At 44.8% G+C, this 21,173-nt stretch overlaps 1 protein-coding gene across 2 annotated transcripts in view; it reads left to right on the plus strand.

Moving 5' to 3' along the window:
- The first annotated feature begins 14,775 nt into the window (after positions 1 to 14,775).
- Positions 14,776 to 21,173, plus strand: part of HEATR6 (HEAT repeat containing 6) — a 34,258-nt gene continuing 27,860 nt past the window's right edge. The window contains exons 1-4 of one of the 2 annotated variants that reach the window (XM_080825711.1): positions 14,776 to 14,998; positions 18,734 to 18,841; positions 20,186 to 20,261; positions 20,960 to 21,100. Coding sequence is in view for 1 of the 2 variants with exons in the window: in XM_080825710.1 (XP_080681836.1) it covers positions 14,792 to 14,998; positions 18,734 to 18,841; positions 20,960 to 21,100 (456 nt within the window). In the remaining variant the exon portion in view is untranslated. The remainder of the gene's footprint in view (positions 14,999 to 18,733; positions 18,842 to 20,185; positions 20,262 to 20,959; positions 21,101 to 21,173) is intronic. The other variant, XM_080825710.1, reaches the window with a different exon arrangement.

Genomic DNA, 21,173 nt, shown 5'->3' on the forward strand with positions numbered 1-21,173 from the left:
CTTCCTGCTGTGAGATCCAGAATGTTTCATCTTGAACAGCAGACAACTTTTTTCCAGCTGGTAATTTGAGGACCAGGCGCCTTCCATCTTGATTCACCAATTTCTGTACTTGGCTTCCAGAATTATTTGTCTGTGTGCTTCAGGCTAGCAGGTAGAAGAGAAGAATGCAGGGTTGCACGTGGTGGGGAGGGGGTGATTAGGGGCCTCTCCCCAGAAGTGGTGCTTGTCACTTCTGCTCACATTGGGTTGCCTAGAACTCAGTCACATGGCCATAGCTCACTGCGGGGGAAGCTGGGAACTGTAACGTACGCTCTCAAGAAGGAGACATGGGTCCGCCTGCTACCCCTAGGGAGGCTGACCTCGCTGACTGTGGCCAAGGCTGCATAGTACTCAGACCCTCCACAGAGCCCTCCTAGAAAGATGAGTGTTCTTCCAAACAGCTTTGCAAAAGGAAGACTGAAAACTTCTACATAAAAGCCAGGTCAGTGTTTCTGAGAAGATGTGATAAAAAGAAGGCTCGAAAAATTTAAAAAGAAATAAAGAAAGAAAAAGAAACCTCGAGGATTCTATATAAGGTGGAAGGACGGAAAAAGTTGTGATACTCAGATATGGGGTTTTTCTTGCACCTGAACGTGGCTTGAGGCTTATTTACCCAAGGAAATCTCTACTTGTTTAGCATTTTGGGCAGGGTGACCAGATGAGGAATTCTAAGTCGTTCTGCAGAGACTGGGGGAGAAGTGAGAGGTTGCCAGTCCCCACTCCTAGACCAGGTTCTGAACCCTGCAATATTAATATTTGGATCTAAAATCTAGTGAACGGGAATGTGTAAGGAAAAGGTGTAAACTCTGTGTGTGTGTGGAGGAGAAAGCTTGGGATTTCCATCAGGAGGATCTGAGTCATTAGGAAGTGAGTGGGGAATGACTTCTCTCCATGTGTGTATTGGAGATAAACTCTGAGAATACTTTTTTGTTTTTTAAAGAGGATGGAGATAGCATACACATATTTACCAGTTTAAAGATCAATTTATATATACTACTTAAAAATATGTACCTATAAGCTCCAATTTATAAATGTGTATGTTTTTAAAATCTGGCACACAGAGGTGCTCATCCCCTTTCCCTCTGCCATTCAAAGTGGCCTCTGTTCTGGGGCACCTGGCTGGCTCAGTCGGAAAAGGATACATGCCACTCATGCTCTTCGGTCATGAGTTTGAGCCCCACGTGGGGTGTAGAGATTACTTAAGTAAATAAAACTCAGAAGAATCGTGGCCTCTGTTCTTTAGCAGTCTTGGTTATTAGGCAGAAGAAACTATTTTACTTGGCCTCAGAGAGCTTATTCAATACGCCATTATTCAATATTAAACACGGATCTGTATAATCCAGAAAGGTCAGCTGCCCATATCAGGGCTTAAGCTTCCAAATACCCGTGCCTCCACCCAGGTCCCACACCCTGGCCCAGCTCAGTCGCCAGAAGTGCATGAATGTCAGGTCATCTCTGCCCATCTGCACTGTCATCAAAGGAGACTCCACACAGCAACGTGGCATGGGGGTGTCCTCCTCCTTGCAGCCCTCCCCACTCTCCACATAGAGCTGCAGGGGCTGCCCTCCAAACTGGTGAGGCGGTTGGCCGGTCCGGTCAGCCACCACTTGCCTGTGTTAGGATGAGGAGCTGGATAGAAGGATGAGAGTACAAAGATGAGCAGGAGGGAAGAGAGTGGGGAAGGCAGGGGCACAAGACATTGTATCTGAAGAGGAAGCCCAGGGTGGCATCTCAGCACCTGTCCTCTTTTCCAGAGCCCCTTCCCACGGGCCTCTTCTGCTCTGGCATTCTCAAGAGCGCCAGTAATACAGAACTCACTTCATTTAAAGGAGAAGCATACACCACTGTCCCTGTAAAGCAGAAGTCCTCACATCAGTGGGGTTTCAAACTGGAGTGGGGTGTGGGGAGGGGGGTGGGGTACTTGTGAGCTTCCTGCTCTAGCAACAGCTCTTAGCAATGAGGACCCTTGCATCCCACAACAACAGCATGACGTATCCAAGGTCACACAGTCTGAGGCTTAAATCTGGGTGCACTCAGTTATAAGCAAGAATTCCTTTTTGAATAATACTATCACGGATCCTGAAAACAGCAACCATTATGGGTTGCTTGCTGTCTTCCAGACGTGGTGCTGAATTATGAACATAATTATCTCGTTGCATTCTCACCCCTGACACTGTGGGGCAGGCACTGTTCTTTTTTTTTTTTTTTTAAGATTTTATTTATTTATTTGACAGATGGAGATCACAAGTAGGCAGAGAGGCAGGCAGAGAGAGAGGGGGAGGCAGGCTTCCCGTCGAGCAGAGAGCCCGATGTGGGGCTCGATCCCAGCACCCTGGGATCATGCCCTGAGCCGAAGGCAGAGGCTTTAACCCTCTGAGCCACCCAGGTGTCCAGCAGGTACTATTCTTATGTTCATTTTACAGGGGAGGAAACCGAGCCTCCCAGGGGTTCAGTAACTTGTCCACGGTCGGTCGCACAGCTACAGAGTTGGGATCTGACCCAGGTGGCCAGGCTCCTGAGCGCAGACTCCTGCCTGCTACGTGATCTAGATTTGACACAGCCCAGAGGTCTAGGCAGGAGGACACATGCTTAATATTCTCCTGGGGACTATATGTTATCCTCTCCAGATCACCTCACCCTCAGTCTCATGCTGTAATCGAAGAACCCAGGGAGAGGCAGAGCTGGGATTTGGAGCAGGTCAGTGTTCACAAGGCATTGCTGGTAAGTAGCTTTTGTTTGGAGCAGGGACTCTTGAATGGGGACAATCCCTTCTAGACGATTGCTATGCTCTTTAGCACTTTGAGGAGAAATGGTATTGGACTGTGACTTCATTGACCCTCGTTAGGCAAAACTTGGTCCCATGCTAGGTTTTCTGACCTCCAGATGGGAATCCTGAACCCACATAAAGTTGTTGAGCTGAAAACTTCATGGCGTTGATGGTTCAGCTGATAATTCCCAGTAGAATAAAATATGGGTAGGTTCTGATTCCCCTTTCTCTTGTGATATTTCCTTGGGGAACTGATACATTTTTGCACGGGCTGTCTGTACGTGCCCTGCTATCGGAAAGAGAAAGACATACATTCCCTTTCGTAGAAATTAATGATAATAATAGCTGCTTTTTTGTTGTTGTTTTGAGGACCCTTCCAGGAATAGATAGGTGTCCATACGTGTTCACTTAATCTGCCCAACAGGTCGATGCAGTAAGAATTATAATGCCCACTTTACAAATGAGGAAGTGAGGCTCAGAAAGAGAAATTAATTTTCACAAGGTCACACAGCTGCCAAGCAGCAGAGCCAGAGGCAAACTGGATCTTTCACACCCCAGAGTCCTCAGTCTTAAGCGCTGGGTGATGCTTGCATTGGTCTTAGTGAACAGCCAGAAATAAGGGCCCTATTGCTGTACCTCAACTCTTAAAAGCACAGTGACAGTTTTGGGTTGTTTTTTTTTTAAAGATTTTATGTATTTATTTGAGCGAGAGAGAACGTGCAGTGGCGAGGGGCAGAGGGGGAGAGAGAGAGAGCAGACTCCCAGCTGAACAAGGAGCTTGATATGGGGCTCGAACCCAGGACCCTGAGAGCATGACCCGAGCTGAAGGCAGACTTAACAGACTGAGCCACCCAGGCGCCCCCACAGTGACAGCTTTATGTGGGTGAGCCCTACCTTTAACCTGAATGGGCATCAGAATCCGCTGTAGCAAACAGCTTAGCCCAAAGTGGTTGTGTTCTGCATATGAAATCTTAGCACCAGGCCTGTTGCTGTGTCTTCACAAACCTATTTATCTGTGTCCCAGAGAGAAGTCAAAGTTATTTTCTAGGCAGTTGGACTGAGCCTGACAGTAATGTGTCCCAGTTAAGTACAGTCTTTGGAGTTTGATCTTAGTTCGGCCATATTATTTTGGTACGTTACTAAACCTCTCCAAGATTCCATTTCCTCATCTGTAAAATGGCAGTAATAGTGTCTGTCTGTATTGGAAACCACGTGTGGGGGCTTGCTACTTACAATGGCTCCCTGAACGATCCCTCCCCTCCCAAACACACACGCAGGGCCCTCAGCAACTTGGTTTATATTATCAGCAATCGGACAATCCATTTCTCTCCTGCAGCATTCCAAATTTGCAACTGAGAACATCTAGCCTTTTTGGATTGATTTTGAATTTAGGGCTCTGGAATGGTCACATTTCCTCCATCCTCTAGTTTGAGAAACAGGAAGAACCATGACTGGGGAACCCTTTGAAGGTTGCTGGTTTTTTGGGGGGAGGGGGAGTGGCAGAGTAGAAGCACAGTCAAGTTTAAATGCAAATGGCACTCCCCTTGGTAGGCCTGGGGGAGCCAGATGACATTGGCTTAAAATTCGCTTATATGAACAGACTATTTTCGTTGTTTCATACCAGCTGGGGTGCAGAAGAATGTCTACCTCCTCCTCTGTAAGAGAAAGTCCACCTTGCTCACACTCCATTTAGTACCCAGCATTTAGTACCCAGCACGGGACACAGTCAGAGATCAGTAAGGCTTTTTCCAAGAACCGAATGCAGTTTTTTCATTCACTAATATTTGCCCACGCACACACCCAGGAGATGGCCACATGGAAGGATTCAAATGGAAGTTTATCCAGCTTCAACACCGTGTCCTTCCTGCTGTCGGTGCCTTTATGGGACTTCCATTCCGGCAACTAAAGGATGCATTACGTGTCCTGTTCAGACCCATTCTCGATCGCATGCTCCAAAACCCCTTCTGCTCTCCCGCTCTTCTCTCTGTCCCATTCCTTTAGCCAAAACTCCCATTCATTTATCACTACCTATATTATGTGTTCATCTAATAATTACTGAACCCAGCAGTTATCACTGGAAGACAAAAGATACATAAGACCACTCCCTCATCCTCGCCATCAGAATATTCTCAGGAGAGAAATGTAAAAATAATAATAATAAATAATTGTAAATATAATGTGCAAAGTGCTATGACCAAACAAGTATAAAGTTACCTCTCCCGGGGGGTGGAGGTTGAGGAGTGTTTCGGCAGTGAGGTTTGTGCTGAGCCTGGCGAGATGTGGCAGGGAAAGAAAGGGAAAAGGTGTTCCAAGTTCAAGGAACAGCTTGGAGTGTGATGTACCTGGCAAGGGGCAGCAATCAAAGCAGCCCAGAGGGCTAGGGCGAAGAGGAAGGGAGGCAGGCTAGGACCCCATTGCCAAGGCTCTGAAGGCCCTGCTCGGCTCTGAGTGACCCCAAGGACAAACAAAGCATGTGCTTAGAACACCGGCAAAACAGGGCCCCCAAAATAAAATCAGGAAAAAAGAACATCTGAAAAGAAACCAGTTTTAATTTCAACACACCTTTGAGTTTTGCTGAAATTCCAAAATTATTTCAAAATAGATCTTTATTTCCAGTTGAAGCATTTTTTAAAATTTGGAATTACATGGGGAGAACATCACTGTCATTTTTTCAGTGTTTGGGGTCTCTCAAATATCTCTCTCTGGCTCTGACTCTGTTACAGAAATTGGACACCAACTGACCTCAGCGTTGGGATAGGCAGGATCAAGTTGAAGCAGTTTGCAAAATTGATTTTCGAATAGCCTATAACTGGCCCCTTAACCTACCCGGGGGTACTAGCAGTTTATGATGTCAGGTGTTTTTCCAAAGGACCTCTCACTGGTGGCATTTCGGGAACTGTGACAAAGGAAGCATGATAGGGAGGGTCTCTTTCCATAGCCCTAGAATTAGGAAGCAGGGCCCCTGGTGAAACAAGGACTCTACTTTCCAAAGAGAAGTCAGCCCTCTCCCCAGAGCTGTAAGAATCTGCAAACTGGTCCTACCATTCCCAAGTAGCCCAGTCATCCTTATCCCACGTTACCAATAAGACATCTTATGGGACACGATGCTCAAGGCCCGAAGTTACACATGCCTTCCTCTGCCCCCACTGCCTCTGGGGAGGGAGGGAGGAAGGGTGTATTCTTCCAGAAAACCAAGGAGAGTATAGGTTTCAGGAAATCATTCGTCTAGCTTAGGAGTGCTTACAAGAAGGAGGAAATGAAATCTCCCTCCCCAGCTGGCTGGTTACAGCAGCCACCCTGCCCCCGCCCTCCCACCTCTGTGCTGCCTGATGAGAAACATTCTGGAAGAACCTAGCATGTATGTTGAGAGTTGGGGTTCTCAGAAAAGAAGGTGGGCAAGATGAAGTGAAACTCTAGGCCGTAAAAGGATGTACTTCATATAGGCAAAGACCCCCGCAACCGCCTAAATCAGACCAAGACAGGAGACTAAGGGAGCGGGGAGGCTCGTTCCTGGCAGCAGGTGACCTAGGAGCACCCCTGCCAGCTCTCCTGACTCTCGGTGTCCTCAATACCAGAGCTCTAAGGCCCAGAGCAGGGTGGGGAGAAGTGAGACAGGGGGCTGCACCCTGGCTAATGCCCAGTTCCTGGGTTGGAATTTCTATAAGGCTGTATCTGTGCCTAGCAGGTGCCTGGCCCAGAGGAGACATTTGCTTGTGTTAGAAAAGGAACACGAGGATCAAGTACATAACAAAAGTTAGTACCCCCCCCCACCCCATTCCACCCTTTTCTCTGTCACTCAAGACTTTCCTGCTTTGGGAGAGTCTTACTCATCTGTCAGAGGAGGGCGTTCCTTCGGCTCGGACTGTCTTGGGCAACAAGGCCTTCCTCAGGAGACCTACCTGCGTGAGTTCTTCAGACTTAGTTTCTGGGCAGGGCTCAGGCTCTCACGTGCCTCGTCCCACCCCTGGCCTTGCGTTCTAGCTCAGTGGGCGGGAGAGCATAAATTGCAGCTGTCCTCAGCCTTGCTGCATTTTCACCGAAGACTTCCGACGGCAACATGAAGTTGGGGGGCTTTCTCCTCCTGGTGATGCTCCTCACCCTGAGCTCGGAGGTGCAGGAGCTCCAGGCTGCGGTGAGACCACGGCAACTTCTGGGTAGGTCTAGGCAAAAGGCAGCCTTTCTCTGCACGAGGGAGCTAGAAAGTGGGCCGGCAGGGACTGGTGTGCGCTGGGGGTGGGGGTGGGGGTGGGGGGAAGGAAGGCAAGAAGGACAGATCTTCTAGTCCAGGAGCCATCTTGACCGCAGCACCTCTCTCCTTCTGCCTCCACTCTTCCCCCCTCCTTTCCTTGGGTCTTCCTTTCCACTGGACTCTCCACTCTTCCCTCTTGCTGCCCCGTCAGCCCCCTGCCATCTTCCCCAGCATCTCTCTCCCCCATGGGTTTCTTGGTCTCTTGCTACAAATAGATCAGGTCACAAGAGAACATAGTTTCCTGATCATATTCTATGGGAATCATCTTAATCTCTGCTTTTCCTTTTACCCCCAACATTCTCCAAGGAGCGATCTTAACCCTCTCCCCGAACTTCCCCACAACTCCTTCCTTTGCCTCCTAAAGATGATCACCATTCCTGTCCCCATCAGTCTCCAGAAACTTCGCTCCCAGGACCTGCTGACACATCTCTTGACCCTCCACAACAGCAAAAGTCTGTAACCTCTGCAGCACTTGGCGTTGTTTGCCACTCCATCAGTCCTCAGATTTTTCTTCTCTCCTAGATTATCGTCACTGGAGCTCTTACTTCTCCCTAAAGATCCTTGGCTTCAGCTCTTACTCCTCTCTCTGCTGTGCTGTCCTCTCCCACATTAAACCAGTTGCCAAATACCGTCCATTCTTTGAAATTGTCCCTTGCGTGCGCTCCTTCCTTTCCACTCCCCATTGCCACATGGCCCATCTGGCCCTGACTACCCCTTGCTTGGGACAGTGCAGTGTGGTTTCCTGACAGCACTTCCTGACCCTGGATTGCTTCTGAGGTTTGCTTACTCACGGAACCCTGGTCCATTCTATACCCTCATGCCACAATAATTTTCTTAAGTGAACTACAGCCCTATCCCTCCCTTGCTCTAGCAAGTAAAACCCAAACTCCTCAGGTCCTCAAGATCTGGCCCCATAACTTTACCCCCCACCTACTCTTTCTGCCTGACTTCCAATTGCCCCCTTCTACTTCCCAAGCCTTGCATTTATTTGCCAGTCTTCCCATATTCCTTGTATTTCAGCCAAGGAGTGAGGAGACGAGGCGGCCAGGGTGCTGTACTTAAGGAGATGTTCATTCTCAGGGCTGTGCAAGTGCTCCTTAAACTTTGTGCTCCGGGTGCCTTGCATGCCTCTTCCTATGCCAGACCAAGTTACATTTCTCCCCTTGTGAACTCTTATCAGTAAGTCTCTTCTCTTCCATCAGACTCTACCACCCCCCTCAATTCTGCCTTTAAAAGATTCCTCTATTTCAAGACTCACCTTTTCTAGTCAATCTAACTGGAAGTAATGTCCTCTCTCCACTGAACCCCTTTTCCTTTGGCTATACCTCCTCTGAGGACACTTGTCCACACTGCCTTGTTTCTTGTGCTTTAAACACAAGACTCATCTCCATCGTTAGACTCTATGCTGCTATAGGTAATCGTTAGACTCTATGCTGCTATAGATAATGACTATATCTTTATAGTTTCTGAATAACTTAGCTCTATGCTTTGCACCTTGTAAAAAATCGACAGATTTACTGAATGACCAAACAGCTATGAGTGGAGACAGTCTTGAACCTTCTCACCATAAATCAACAACAGTGGATAGAAGCATGGAGGGATCGCACTGACTTTCTCTGAGGGCTGCGGGTATATGGCAGACATCCCACCAGGCCCGTTCTGACAGTCTTACAGTGCTAGTCAGCACCCTTTTCCTTCCGAGCCTCGTGCTTGGTACCAGCCCGAGCCCTCTCAGCAAGTGGTGCCAGCCCTCTCAACACAGCATCAGAGAGTCATCTTTTTTTTATTATTTGACAGAGAGAAATCACAAGTAGGCAGAGAGGCAGGCAGAGAGAGAGGGGGAAGCAGGCTCCCTGCTGAGCAGAGAGCCCGATGTGGGGCTCGATCCCAGGACCCTGAGATCACAACCTGAGCCGAAGGCAGAGGCTTAACCTACTGAGCCACCCAGGCGCCCCCAGAGAGTCGTCTTTATGGATCAGGACTGACACTGGAAAATGAACTTCATTTCCCCTGCTCAATCCAAGAACTCCATTTTACCCACGAGGGAACAAAGGCCCAAAGAAGTCTAGACACAGAAACAGGTAGAGAAACTCCTGATAATCGCTGAGCAGAAGCAAAACCACAGCACATGTTCATCCAGAGCTCTGCATACATTTATCTAGAAGCTTCTGTAGGGTCTTCACCAGCTTCTTGGACCTACTTCATTGGTTCTCAAAGACTAACTCTGAGGCTCTGGGAACCTGGGGGCGGGGCTCCACTCAGGCCAGGAGGGGCTCCTTGAAATTTGGAGACGTGCTCATCATGTCAAGATCTACTTCACCATGTGGGATGGCAGAGGGAGCTTGGCCCAGGGGCCAGGCAGGTGTCAGTTGAATTCCACTTCTGTATCTACTAGTGGGCAGTTCACCTCTCTGTACTCCAGCTGCCACACCTGTAAGGTGAGACTAGTCAGACTCACTGCACAGGGTGACTGCAAGGCACTCTTGATGGCATTTGGTAGATGTGAATCTCCTCTTTTCTGCCCATTTCCCTGCAGAGTAGGGAAGTGGGGACATCTGAGGGGACTTCTTTGTACTTCTCTTCTGCAAACACAGTTACGCTCTTCTTTATAGTGGGCCTTACCTTATTGTGGTCATGTGAATGCATCATTTAAACTGTAATATATAAGATGTTAATGAGTGTTGTTCTGTGAGTAACTATTTACAAATTCCCTTTATATTCAACTGAAAGACAAAAATGGAACGGGTTCTTTCAATCAGTCAAGGGCTGTCCTCTCTGATGCTTGTGCTTAAAGCAGGGTGGTTTTCAGCTGGTCTGTTCTAATACAGGCACCTGCGTTGAGCTCTGTAGCGGCGACTGGGATTGTGACCTAGGGGAGAGCTGCGTCAGCAATGGGTGTGGCCACGTCTGTGCTGCAGTTTAAGGACAGGTAAAAACATCAGGCCCTCCCTGCTTCCTCAAACCTGGGTAAAAACATCAGGCCCTCCCTGCTTCCTCAAACCTGGTCCCAGCTAGGCCGGCTGGCTCCGATGGGACTTCCCAGAAGTGGGTGGGATAGAAACCTCTCTGTGGCCTTTCCCTCTTCACACCCTTCCCAAGAAGAAGTATCTATCACAGGATGGTGCCTTCCAAACCTTTAAAATAATTTCACTATCCTAGCTCATCATATATCTAGGAGAGAAATCGGATTATTTATTTGAACAAAAAGAACATAAAAACCAGTCACATTATCTCCCATCCCCAAATGATACCTGCTTAATACTCTGGTGCATATTTTAAACACACACACAGATACATAACATATATATTGAAATGAGATAATCTTATGTCTATTTTGATTTCTTAACTATTTCTCTTAGAAATAACTAGTGAACAACTTTAACAACACCAGTCTTCTTTAATAGCCTTGTAGAAGTCCACCATATATACTCATATATTTAGTAACCCCCGTTAATACACATTTAATATGTTCATTGTTTATTAATATGGTTATAATGAATATTAAATGTGTGCATATGCCCTTACTAATTTCCTTGGGATAAATTCTAAGAATTATAATTTATGACCAAAGAGTATGTTCATTTTCCGCCTCTGATGCGCACTGCCAGATTGACCTATGAGAACCCCTTTCCTGTAGAAATATTTCAGGGTCCTCACATGATCGTTTCTTTATTTTCAATATCCATCAAATGAAAACGCATAATGAAAAGCTACCATGATTCAGTCTTGATTATAAACTAAGCTGTATTTATTAGTCCATATAATAACTAACACAACAGAATCAACATAAACTTTACAAGTAACCCATTTGTGTTCAGAATATAATATCTGTCCAATTCACCCACATCCTTAGGATGCTTTCGGCCTTGCTGGTTCTTTCAGGTGCTTATTGATTCCTGAAACTGAGAACTGTCCCCTCTCGATTGCATTCTGTCATTCCAGGTCCCCAAAAGAGCAGGTCTCATGTATAATTTTTTGGTCCATTTTTCAGATGAAGACTCATCTTGAAGGTCATCCTTCCCTAATAATTTCTCAACGCTTCCTATCTTCAAAGATACAACTGGAACTCCTTGACCAGGAAGACAGATGAAAATGGGGGTCTGTGGGTAGAGATTACAAGAGATGTGGTAGGGAACGGGAAAGAGTAATTTCTTTTAATAAATCATCATTGTCAACAGTACGCACGCTGTTTGGGTTATTTGGTTAAGGGTGATGATGAAGTGGACAGGGTGGGAGACAGGTGACATTTGTGGAGCACTTGATATGCAACTGTGTTATATTCTCCATAAGCATCACCTAATTTATCCTTACAACCACCTTGTGACTATGCTTATTATCAATACTGTTTTATATATAAGGATGCTGAGGTTTGGAGAGATTAAGTAATTTGCTCAAAATCATATGGCAGGTAAGTGACAGGGTCTTACCTCTAATCCCATGCACAGCTCCAGAGCCTATGCATTATAGTGCGGTAGTTAGGAATTCTGATTCTGGATTTCAAACCCAGGTCTGCCACATAACTGTGTGACCTTTAGCAAGTGTCCTAACCTTTCTGTGCTTCAGTTTCTTGATCTGTATGACAATATACACTTCATAGAGCTCCAAGGACAAAAGAAGTTAGTTTGTGTAAAGTACTTGGCACAGAAAACATTCAATTATGTTAACTACATTTGTTATGATTATCAAATAGATGAGATGATGGCATTTAGTACTAATTTTCAAGGAATCTAGAACAGAAGCCTAGGATAATCCTCCTTCCTAGTCTATCCTAGCTCATCTGGATCCTGAAATCCAGCCCCTCTCTTCTGGTTTTCCCCATTACAAAAGATGGGAGGTAAAAATAGACTAACAATTTCTTGTCTATGTTCTTCATTATTGCAACTGGCCTGGTTTGTGGTCTGATTTCAGCCAATTTACTGCCTGTGTGGGCCTTGACAAACCATTTGAACCCTTTAAATTGTCTTTCTCTAAGCCATTTAAACTTTTTTATCTGTAAAAAGGGAAAATAACAGTATCTACCTCACTTGGATGCTAAGATTTATAGAACGTTATAGTTTACAAAGTATCACAAAGATCCCATTTGATTTTCACAACAACCAACAGATGGGAAATAGGAGGTGCTGAATAGTGAATTTATTCATTCCACCGGTAAGTATTGGGAGGTGCCTACCATGACTCAGGTGCCATGCTAGTGTTAGGGATAAAATAGTGAACCAGACAGACAGGAAGTATGCCTTAACAAAGCTCACCTCCTAGAGGAAGAAACAGATAATATAACAATAAAGAAGATTGCTACACATTATGGTCAATGTTCTGAAGGAAATAAACAAGGATGTGAATTAGAAGGGGTAAGGGGTAAAGCCTACTTCAGTTAGAATGATCCAGACTCTAATGAGATGATAAAAATTAAGTCTTGACAGATTTCCAAAATATGAAAGAGGTGATATTCCAGAGTAAGGGCTCCAGATCACCTTATGCAGAATTTATAAAGGGAAATGGCTGTGAACATGCTTAGCATCTTGAAGGCCCCAAGGTTCTGTAAGTTTAAAAAATACTGAGAATGTCGGGACACCTGGGTGGCTAAGTTGGTTGAGCTGCTGCCTTCAGCTCGGGTCATGATCCCAGGGTCCTGGGATCAAGTCCCGCATCAGGCTCCTTGCTCAGCAGGGAGCCTGCTTCTCTCGCTGCCTCTGCCTGCCTCTCTGCCTGCTTGTGTGTACTCTCTCTCTCTCTCTGGCAAATAAATAAAATCTTAAAAAAAAATACTGAGAGTGAGGAGGAGTAAGGATGTGTGAGGAGATTTTCTTGGGAGAACTTTTGCCAAGCTCTAAGTTCCACAGTTTGGGGGTTATCATCTAAACACAAGACAAGGAAGGGGGCCCTCAAGTCCTCCCTGAGAGTTTGATGTATGTTTTCTTCAGTTAGTGATCACTAAAGGGTAGGAATGTTCATTTCCTTGTAGAAACCATACTGCCATCTGCAAGGACATATTCCATCAGAGTTTAAAAGACTGGTATCAGCGGTATCCGCACACTTCACAATTCCTGGGTCATTCAGTCCTGAATAATAACATGGATCATCAATGTTACAACCCAAGATGAGCCACATTGAACCCAGATCCTTTCCAGTCTAGGTCACCACCTCCACTGTGGTGATGACCAGGCCTCATGTTCTTCTAGCCCGGTGTTGGATATCTCTTGTGCACTCCTTCAAATACTCTTGGCCTTACACTCTTATTTTAATCATCGCTATGGCAACCAGTTTCTGTCAGGCATCTACTAGCTTAGTTCAAGGTAATCAGAGACTTGCCTTGGACTTGTACCCTAGTACCCCATACCTTTCACTTTTGCCTCAGAGCTTTTTTGTACAACAAGAAACTCCTGCAGGAACCACTACCCATTGACATTCTCAAATGAAAAGCATTGGAGAATTGATACTTGGTGAGGGTAATGACTGACAACAGAATTCAAAGGCTGACAGTTATATGCTTCCATCTTCCATTCCTTGGCGGGGGGCAGGGGGGTGTCTGAGAACATTCCATAAGGCTTCTCAGAAAATCTTGAGGATTGAGCAATCAGTCACCCTTTGCAACGGCCAATTCAATAGTACATATGTGTACTGATTCTCCTTTCTTCCCTGTTCATTCCTGAATAAGTCAGTCATATAAACTTCATCTAAGGCTCTGCTTTGGGAGAAATCAGGCTAACACTTCCGTGACTAGGTCTCAGTTCCTGATCTTTCCTGAGCAAATGCTTGAATATCACAAACACACACAAATACATAACACACACATACACACATCCCAAGAATAAGCAATAATATATGAGCACAATGACATCTAAATTCAAACAAAAAATTAGTATTTCTTCCCAAAACCCAAAGTCTTCTGAAAACAAGCTCTTCTAAAGCATGTCCCCAATTGTTATAGCTAAACACAAGTGTTTTAGTCTCAGGATAAAACGTGTACATTCGGGTGATTCCGAGGTTTTCCTAAGAACCACTGATGAGCATCTGCTCTATATTTGCATAATTTAAAAACCCAAGACATGACCAAGTGTAAATTTCATGCCTTCACCTCTTGGGTGACTAAAAAACTGTTTACAGCATTTAAAATGGCTATTTTCTTTTCCAGCTTCTTGCTTTTAAGGCTACAGGAAATCTTGGGGTGTCCAATCTCAACCAGGTCACCCTAGGCAGGTTATATTTTACATGGCTCAGTTTGAACTTCAAATTTCTTTTCTTGTCTAATGAAGCACAAGTTTCTCAGAAGGATGCACAGCCAGCTGCAAGGAACACTGGGACTTATACCCTCTATTTATAGGGTGGTTTTGTGCCTGGGTAAGAATCAAAGGCTCTCACACGATGTAAGAAGAATCCAAGGATGTCGTAGAACTAGAGGTTTCTGCTGTTGCCACCACCAACAGCCCCTCTCCAACTCCAGCCCGCCTGAAACGCTAGTACTAAACAGCCATGTCAGCCCTGTCCAGAAACACACTTTCTAGGAGGACAGAGTCCCACTTTTCAGCCAGGACTCAAAGACAAGTGGGAGATAAAGCTGCAACAACAACAACAACAACAACAACAAAACAAACAAACAAAAAAACACCAAGTTAATTTCTGACGAATATTCGCAGAACACTCCGAGGACGGACCGGGTCTAAAGAAGTATTTCCGGAACTGGCGCGCGGAGCCGGGAATACCCCGGAAGTGTTTCCCTCTTGTCGTACGTAGGAAAGATGGCGGCGGTACAAGTCGCCGGCTCTCCCGGGCGCGAAGTGCTACGAGAGCCGCCACCAGAGCGCAGCAGTGGATTTCGCTGCTTGTCCGCCAGGCTCTGCGCCCTGCGCCCGGATGACAGCAGCTCCGCCCGGACCGAGATCCACCTGCTCTTCGACCAGCTCATCTCTGAGAACTACAGCGAGGGCGGCGGCGTGGCTCCGGAGGTAGGCGGGGTGGGGAGGACTCGGGCCGTGCCTACTGGCCCCGGTCCCAGCCTCAGGGACCCAGCTGGTCGCTCCTGCCTGCCGCGCCCGGCTTTTCGCAGCCCCGCTACGCGTTACTCAGCTCTAGGCTCCCAGGCTCCCTCCGACCGCGGCAGTCTCTGCCCTCCTCCAGCTGAAGATCCTGCAGTGCTTGGCAAACTCGCATCTTTTTTTTTTTTTTTTAAAGCTTTTATTTATTTGTTTGCCAGAGGGAGAGAGATCACAAGTAGGCAGAGAGGCAGGCAGAGAGAGAGGGGGGGAAGCAGGCTTCCCGCTAAGCAGAGAGCCCGACGCGGGGCTCAATCCCAGGCCCTGAAATCACGACCTGAGCCGAAGACAGAGGCTCAACCCACTGAGCCACCCAGGCGCCCCCAAACTCGCATCTTTAAAACCCCACTTGATGACTTCTGCTCTGATAACACTGCAGGTGTCATCTCTGGTCGCACCTTCACGTCGCCCAGCTCCACTCCCTGCGTACAGAACACTTTGCTTATAAAATTCACTTCTTCCATTTATTGAAGACATGGTACTCAGACCATCATGTACTGTACTTTACGGTGTACGGTTCTAGGAATCTTACAACGTGGGTAGTATTAGATCTACTTTACTGATAAAAATACTGAGGCACGTAAAGATCCAGTGTCATATTGCTGGCAAAAGGCAGAGGTAGGGTTGGAGCTAAGGCTGTCACATGCTCCCTGCCATTTTATGTTGTTCCCTACTAGCTCTTCCTATCTGCCTCCTGTTTAGAAGTACTCCAACAGTAAGTAATAATAATATTCACACACACCAGGCCTTGGATACTACTTACTGGACTCCCAGAACTCTTGACCCAGTCATACCACTGCCTCTGGTGCTCACAGGTGCCTCAGACTTGACAGTTCCTAAAAACGAAGTTACATTTTCTCTGGAGACAACTGTATCCACAGCCCGTCCCATGCCCCAACTCACGGAAACATGCCCAGTCTGCCAAGTCACACTGGCACAAACACTGGTGCTTTCTCTTTCCTCCCAGATCTTACCCAATGCGGATTCTTCAGATTCCATCTCATAAATATTTCTTATTCCCTTTTCTGTGCTCTCACTGCAGTGCCTTAAGCCCTTAGGCAAGATGACTCCTGAACTCTTCCACTGGTCTTCTCAAACTTCTCTTCAGCCTCCTGTCTAGCTCTTCTCCGAACCATTCTTTGTTCTACTACTAGAGTGGTCTTTTCTTTTATGGGAAAAAATCTGATTCGAAAGGCAAAGCTCTGATTTGGGCAGATCTTCAATACATATTGGTAGATGATCAGAGCAGGTTACAAAACAGTTCGTTGCAGTATGACATACAGAGTGAGGAGCGTGTCTAAGAGAATACATACATTTATAGATGTAAAGAGTTCACAGCAACGAATGGAAGAGTTTACAAGGAAATAATAGTGTATGTCCCCAGGGAGCAGAATGGAATTAAGGGGGGGGTACTTAGGACCTTTTGCTTTATTATTATAATTTGATATTTTTTCATCAAAAATATGTGCCTTTCCAGTCTCCTGTCACTTCTCCTTTTGTGCCTTGTGTGCAGTCATTTAAAACCTGCTGTTCCTCAGCATCTACTAGTGTTTCACACCTACTGGTATTCTAGGTCTTTGCACACTCCATTCCCGTTGCTTGCTGTGTCTTTCTTTGCTTTGTCTGTCTGGCAGATTTTAGTCATCCTTCAGATCATTCCAGATTATGATTAATAATCACCTCCGTGAGGGGCACTTGGGTGGCTCAGTTGGTTGCCTTTGGCTCAGGGCATGATCCTGGACTTCCGGGATCGAGTGCCACATTTGGCTCCCTGCTCAGCGGGGATTCTGCTTCTCCCTCTGACCCCCTCCTCTCTCATTCTCTCTCAAGCAAATAGACGATATCTAAAACAAAACAAAACAAAAAAACCCACCTCCCTGGGGCTCCTGAGTGGGGCAGTGGGCTAAGTGTCCTACTCTTGGTTTCAGCTTAGGTCATGATCTCAGGGTCCTGGGATCGAGCCCCACATCAGTCCCCACACTCAGCACAGAGTCTATTTGGGATTCTCAATCCTTCTCTTTCTGCCCTCCCCCCAACTTGTGCTTTCTCTCTCTCTAAAATAAATAAATCTTTAAAAAAAAATCACCTCCATAAGACCTCCCTAATTACCATTTCCCCATGGAGTTTGCAGTTAATTCTTTCAGCATTTAATTCACCTTAATTATTTATGAGTATTTCTGTCTTCCTCACTATGAGCTCTTTTTAAAGTTCAGGAACATGTTCATCTTTGGAGCCCAAAGATCTAGTACACTCCCTAGCACATAGTAGGTGCTCCAGACCTTTCAATTCAATAAACATCAGTGGATGAATGAATAGTGTGATTTGCAAATAGATTGCCCTCTTCTTTTTTTTTAAAGAATTACCTTATTTTACAATAAATTGATCCAGGTGTCATTTCTGATTTTCCCAATGGCATTGAAAATATGATTTGCTTACTTTCTTTTCTTTTTTAAGATAGGAATGAATGAGTTCTATTTTTTTTATTTAAAAATATTTTTAATTCCCATGTAGTTAACATACAGTGTTATATTAATTTCAGGTGTATAATATAGTGATTCAACAATTCCATACATCACCCAGTGCTCTTCACAAGTGCCTTCCTAAATCCCCATCACCTATTTCCCCCATCGCCCCACCTGTCTCCCCTTTGGTAACCATCAACTTGTTCTCTATAGTTAAGAGTCTATTTCTTTGGTTGTCTCTCTCTCTGTCTTTTTTGCCCTTTGCTTGTTTGTTTTGTTTCTTCAGTTCCACAGATGAGTGAAATCATATGTTGTTTGCCTTTCTCTGACTGACATTTCACTTAGCATAATATTCTACAGCTCCATCCACGTCATTGCAAATGACAAGATTTCATTCTTCTTTATGGCTGAGTAATATTCCACTGTAGATATATAAACCACATGTTTATCCATTTATCCATGGATGGACACTTGGGCTGCTTCCACATCTTGGCTGTTGTAAATAATGGTGCTGTAAACAGCGGTGCGTGTATCCTTTTGAGTTAGTGTTTTTGTATCCTTTGGGTAAATACCCAGTAGTGCGATTGGGTAGTTCCATTTTTAACTTTTTGAGGAACCTCTGTACTGTTTTCCACAGAGTCTGCACCAGTTTGCATTCCCACCAACAGTGCATGAGGGTTCCTTTTTCCACACATCCTTGCCAACACCTGTTGTTTCTTGTGTTTTGTGTTTAGCCATTCTGGCATTCTGGCAGGTGTACAGTGATGTCTCATTATAGTTTTGATTTGCATTTCCCTGATGATGAGTGGTGTTCAGCATCTTTTCATGTGTCTGTTTACTTTTTGGTATTTTTAACTTCACTGTGTACTTTTACATTCTGGAGGCCTTTCTTTGGTTATTTAATTACACTGTCTCTACATATGTGGAGACTCTCGAGTCTTCAGCCTGACCAAAACCACATTGAGTCTTATACTTTTTTAGGTCATCACATTTCTGTGGTGTCATTTAGTTTTTTTTTCTGACTTTCTACCTCAGATTTCATCTTTCCTCATTTTGAGTGTGGACATTCACTTTCATTTTTCTGTTTGGCTATATTTGGTGGGGGGTAGGGGGTGGTGGGTGGTGGTTCTTCACTTGACTAATAGGCATATTGCCTTTTCATTATCTTTTTTTTTTTTTTTGGTAGGATGTCTGTACTCTTCTTGTCCAAGCTTGCCGACTGGTGCCTCTTAATCAGAATCATCTTGTCAGCAAAGTGTCTCAGCTTATCCACCATTTACTTAACAGATTACAGGTAATCACGTGTATGACCTTAGAATTCATCATAAACTAAACCTTTGAAACACTACATTTGTGTTAGGTGTGATAGGCTGATCTTTTGAGAAACTGCAAGAAGCAGTTCCTTAATAAGAATGATATTAAATATAATTCTGACCAAAAAAATTATGCTGCTCAGTTCTAGAAGTTTGTCCATGAGAGGTGTCCCTTTCTGTTTGGTTCAAGAAACCAATAGCACTGAGGCCTCCAGGTCTTAGAATTTTTCATGGAAGATGTATTTGACCAAGATATATCTAAGAAAAAGTTGAAACAATCCCCTGATTCTTTCCTACTAATATTTATCCCCCTTTCCCAAAGCTACCATTTTCATTCTACTTTGTTCATCATAAAATGTAAGAAGTAGCTTGGGAGCAAGAGGACATTAGATGAAAAGACCCCTGTTACTTATATCAAGGTCTGTACTGTGGTTCCCCTCTCTCCAGAACCTTCTTAACTTCCAAATAAATATCATATCTTTTTAGAAACAGTTCAGAAGTTGCAGCTGTTACCTACCATAGGATACCACATGAGTACATGAATATAGTTAGCATAAAATTTACAATTAGCATTAATTACCATTAATCTAGGATTCTTTTGGCTGCAAGAAACAGAAAAACCAACCTAGAATAGCTAAAAAAATTTTTTTAAATTATCTCATGTCACAACCCCCAAGGGAGGAGCGCCAAGGGGCACTTAATAAGAAGAAACTTATGGCATTTTTTTCATTCACTGTCTGTATGGGTTTTCCGTATCTCTTACAGTCAAGATGGCGGCCTCAGTTCCAGGCCTCCCATGTGAAATAAATAAATAACATCCTGCAGAAACAAAAGAACAATTTGTTTTGTGTTCCTTTGATTTAAGAACGAGGCTTCTTGTCCCCCACACTCTCCATCAGACCTCCCCTTATATTTGGCTGGAGAGACCTAAGTCATATGAAAACCCCTCTACACCCCTCTGATCAGGGGAATGGTTTACCATGAGTGGCTTAAACCATGGGTCAACCTTGACTGCATATTAGAATCACCTAGAGGGCTTAAACTCCCTAGATGATTACAATGTGCAGCTCAACTTTCATATCACAGTTTCTTAATTTTGGCACTATTGATATTTTGGATTGGATGATTCTTAGTTGTGAGTGGCAGTCCTGTGCATTATAGGATTTTAGCAGCATCTCTCTTTTCTTCTCCCTTAGAAGCTAGTAGCATCCCCCCAATTGTGAATGTCTATAGTCACTGCCATAAAAAAAAATCTTATTTCCCTGGGAAATAGGATTGCCCCCAGTAGAGGACCACTGTCTTAGCTAATTGGGATTTACCCTCAGGTCTCATGTGCAAGAGATGAGCAACCAAATAAAATCAGTACTCTGCCAGCAGGAGACAGGAGATGAATGCTGATAGGTAAGCAGTGTCTGCTATGTGTGACTTCCTAAATGAAATGAGTCTATTTTCAAGTTTAGAATTTTTCACACTGATATGGTACCTTCTGAATGTTTACTGTTGTCAGATATATTCCCTTTGTAACTCAGGCAGTTGGAAAAATTCCTGATCACATATGGTACCTATAGCCCTTAGGCGACTTCCTAGCTTTTGATGACAGGTTATTTCAGTTATTCATGAATTGATACTTCGATTAACCAGCTTTGTCCCAACAAGATTATAAACTCCTTGAGGACAAAGATATGTCTTCCTGTCCTGTTCCCTACATCAGAGTGAGACATAGTAGCTATTTAGCAGACATGCATATTTGTAGTGTATTTGTTGAGCATTTACTATGTAGAAGGCAATTTTAGTGGATTGAGTCTTACACATATAAATGGATTTATAGCTGCCGGTGTCAAGAAAAATTTACAAGGACTTTGCCAGGTTCTCCTTTGTGTGGAGGGAATAAAGGGGGAAGTAATGAGCAAGGCCCTGGGGCAAGGAGGCCTTGTCATGATCAGACTTGCAGGGCCTTCAGAGCTGATCTTTTTGACACCAGAAAGATGGGCACATGTGTTCTGTCTTTCATAGCTTGATTCAGGTGAGCATACATGTCCGAAAGAATAAAGATATTTTTTTACCAGTTAAATCATGCATATTTTTTCCTGTCTTGATAGGTGATTGTGGATGAACAGAACCTGGCTTTCCTGCTGGGGTATGCTATTTCTGCTCTTCAGCAGTGTAGTTCCTGGACACATGTGGAAATCCTTCAAGCCCTGGCAGCTCTGGTTTACTGCAATGGCTCAAAATGTCAAAAGGTAGTTTCAACTGTGTTCTGTCTTTCCTTCAAAAGGTTAGGAACACAGGCTCTGAAGCAACAGGCCCGTTCTG

The sequence above is a fragment of the Martes martes genome (genome assembly GCF_963455335.1).
Source record: "Martes martes genome assembly, chromosome: 16".
NCBI lineage: Eukaryota > Metazoa > Chordata > Mammalia > Carnivora > Mustelidae > Martes > Martes martes.